Source organism: Helobdella robusta (assembly GCF_000326865.2).
Source record: "Helobdella robusta unplaced genomic scaffold HELROscaffold_1, whole genome shotgun sequence".
Lineage (NCBI taxonomy): Eukaryota > Metazoa > Annelida > Clitellata > Rhynchobdellida > Glossiphoniidae > Helobdella > Helobdella robusta.
Window position 1 is genome coordinate 8,720,505 of NW_008703570.1, and position 2,575 is coordinate 8,723,079.

General features: G+C 29.4%; 1 protein-coding gene across 1 annotated transcript in view; it reads right to left on the minus strand.

Annotated features, from left to right (window-relative positions):
- The window catches only part of HELRODRAFT_155593 (hypothetical protein), a gene marked incomplete at both ends in the record, with an annotated part of 1,676 nt that extends 497 nt beyond the window's left edge, over window positions 1-1,179 (minus strand). The window contains 5 exons of the mRNA XM_009011190.1: window positions 10-44; window positions 105-307; window positions 381-463; window positions 530-607; window positions 1,058-1,179. Coding sequence (XP_009009438.1) covers window positions 10-44; window positions 105-307; window positions 381-463; window positions 530-607; window positions 1,058-1,179 — 521 coding nt within the window. The remainder of the gene's footprint in view (window positions 1-9; window positions 45-104; window positions 308-380; window positions 464-529; window positions 608-1,057) is intronic.
- Window positions 1,180-2,575: the final 1,396 nt, after the last annotated feature.

The window sequence follows — 2,575 nt, forward strand, 5'->3', positions numbered from 1 at the left end:
CTGCCTAACAATATTTCAGGACTTCTGTACCATAATGTTACTATCTGTATATAAACACTTTCTATTATGATTAAGGTTCAAAAAACTAAATGACAAATTCTTACATCTAATGAATACGATCTCAATGGAATGCTTGTAGTTCGTGCCAGTCCAAAGTCTGCCAATTTAAGCTTTCCATCCAGGGTTAAAAGTAAGTTTTGTGGTTTTAGGTCTCTGTGAATGATTCCATTTGAATGACAGTACAATAAACCATCAACCAGTTGTTTTGTCAAGCTCTGTCCCAAGAATAATTTAAAAATGTTACAAGCTAGAAATTGAAGTAATGCAATATAAATTTTTAACCTTAACAAGAGAAATAGGCAATGTTGTGATTTTCAAACTATTTAAATATTTTTTCAAATCACTATTCAAACACTCAAAAACAAGATAATAACCTTTGGAATTTTTAATAACTTCAAAAAACCTTAAAAAAATTTTTCAAATTATTAAGGCTTTCCAACTAGACAATACTAATTTAATTTGATAAAACCTGACTATGTTTGGATGGTTTAGATTTTTAATTATTGCAATTTCACGAAGAGCAGAACTTGGGATGCTGTTTGTTTGTCTAAGAAATTTTAAATATTGCAATGTGATGTAATTTTCCAAATATTAAATTATTAAAATAAATAAATAATGAAGAAATAGGGAAAAGGATGTTGTTATAGTTTTGAAAAACTCTGAAAAGAAAAATAATACTAAAAATAATTAACACTAAAAATAGCTCTCAACTCAGAGATATCTTTAAAATACACAGGACTGCGCTTGTTGATAGATGCTTGAATTTGCATGTTACACCTATTAAATTGCATGTGATGGAAATCTCAACAGGGCAGGACTAAATGCCTTAAAATTGCTGCGACATCTCGCCTCTCTCGTCTAATCAAATCCAAATGTTAAATAGAAATTTGACATTATTTATTAGTGTGTAAAGTAAAGTAAATGTAAAATTGTAAAGTTAGCTGCTAGAGAAGACTTATTCTGAAATATAAATAAAATGAGACAGTTCAAAACAAACTTTTCATAGCGAATGAACTTCAGAGCGATTATATTGTTATTAAGACAATCTTGTGCCTTGTATACAACGCCGTACGTACCTTCGCCTAATTTTTGTAACTTCTTAAACTTTTTCGTTTCCATTGAACAAACCAAGATCTTTGCTTGAATCCGACTATCTCTGATCAGAAAACAAAGCAGACGCAAATTTACTGAAAGTGAAGCTAGAATCAATTACTTCAACAAAGAGTTTTTAATGAATTTAAACCTTAGATCTTAATGAATTTAAACCTTAGATCTTACAGTTACCTCATCTAAATGTGTAATATTTTTCGTTTAAAAGACTTAACAAGAAAACTTAAAATACACAGACAATTATTTTTTATATTTCTATGTTCTACCTGGATAACTTTCAGTAGCTTTATGTGCCCAATAATTTTAAAGAAAATTAGCCCAAAATTATTTCTTCTTTACAAAAATAAAACTGACAAACGCAGAGGTTGATACAACACGTGAAAATTTTTGTAATAATTTCTCTTGACAAAACTTTTATGCAAAACAAATTTTGCACAAAAACGTTGCTATCTATCGATAATTGATACTTTATTGTTTATTGTATTATACATATTCTTTTTCAGAACTTATTCTAACTTACGTCCTTTCCTATCATATCTCTATATGTATAAAATTTCCATGTATAAAACCGAGAATGTGCTTAAGTTAAAACAATTTTTTCTGTCATATTTCTTCTCTCATCCGTTTTCCGTTTGTCACGTTCTCCTCAATTATTTTTACATTAACTCTTTTTGTCGTTCATTATCAACAAATGGTTACTTCAAGATTGTTCTTGCTTCCAATAATGGAAAGAATGCGATACGGCAATTCCTATACTAAAATTGAAATCACGAAACAAACTAAAACCATCTATTGATAAATTTCATAAGAAGAAAATTATTTTCAATCGCTAGACTTTTCAGATTAAACATTTAGTCAAAAATGAATAAATTTATTTTTTTGGTTCAACTTTTCCACATTTTTATTAAAGTTTCTTATTTTTTGTTGTGCTTTAGATGACATTGACGCGAAGTTTGTTTTAATGAAAGTACCTACCTCAATGTTCAATGAAATAAAGTGAACTTTAGCAATGAAAAATTTTTTAACTGGCACGCACTTTAATTCATTTTTTATGGTATTTCAGTAAAAATTTGTTAACTCGTTTATTTAGGGGCCGTCCATAAAGAATGTCAAGCTTCAAGAGGGGGGAGGGGGTCCAAATATCTGTGACACTGTGACGAGGGGGAGGGGGGGTAAACGCAAGTGTGACGTTCCTTTTTTAAACGATAAATAGATTTTCTTTCATATATATTAAATGAATATTAAAGTTTTCAAGCGAGCAAATAGCTCATGAATATTAATTTAAGGAGTAGTCAAATTTAAATGCCATCGTTAAAGTTAAAGACACTGTGGGCGAACAATCACAATGTTCATCTATAGCATTTTCCAAAAATTATGCTTCAAAACGCCTGTGCAGGATAAGTGA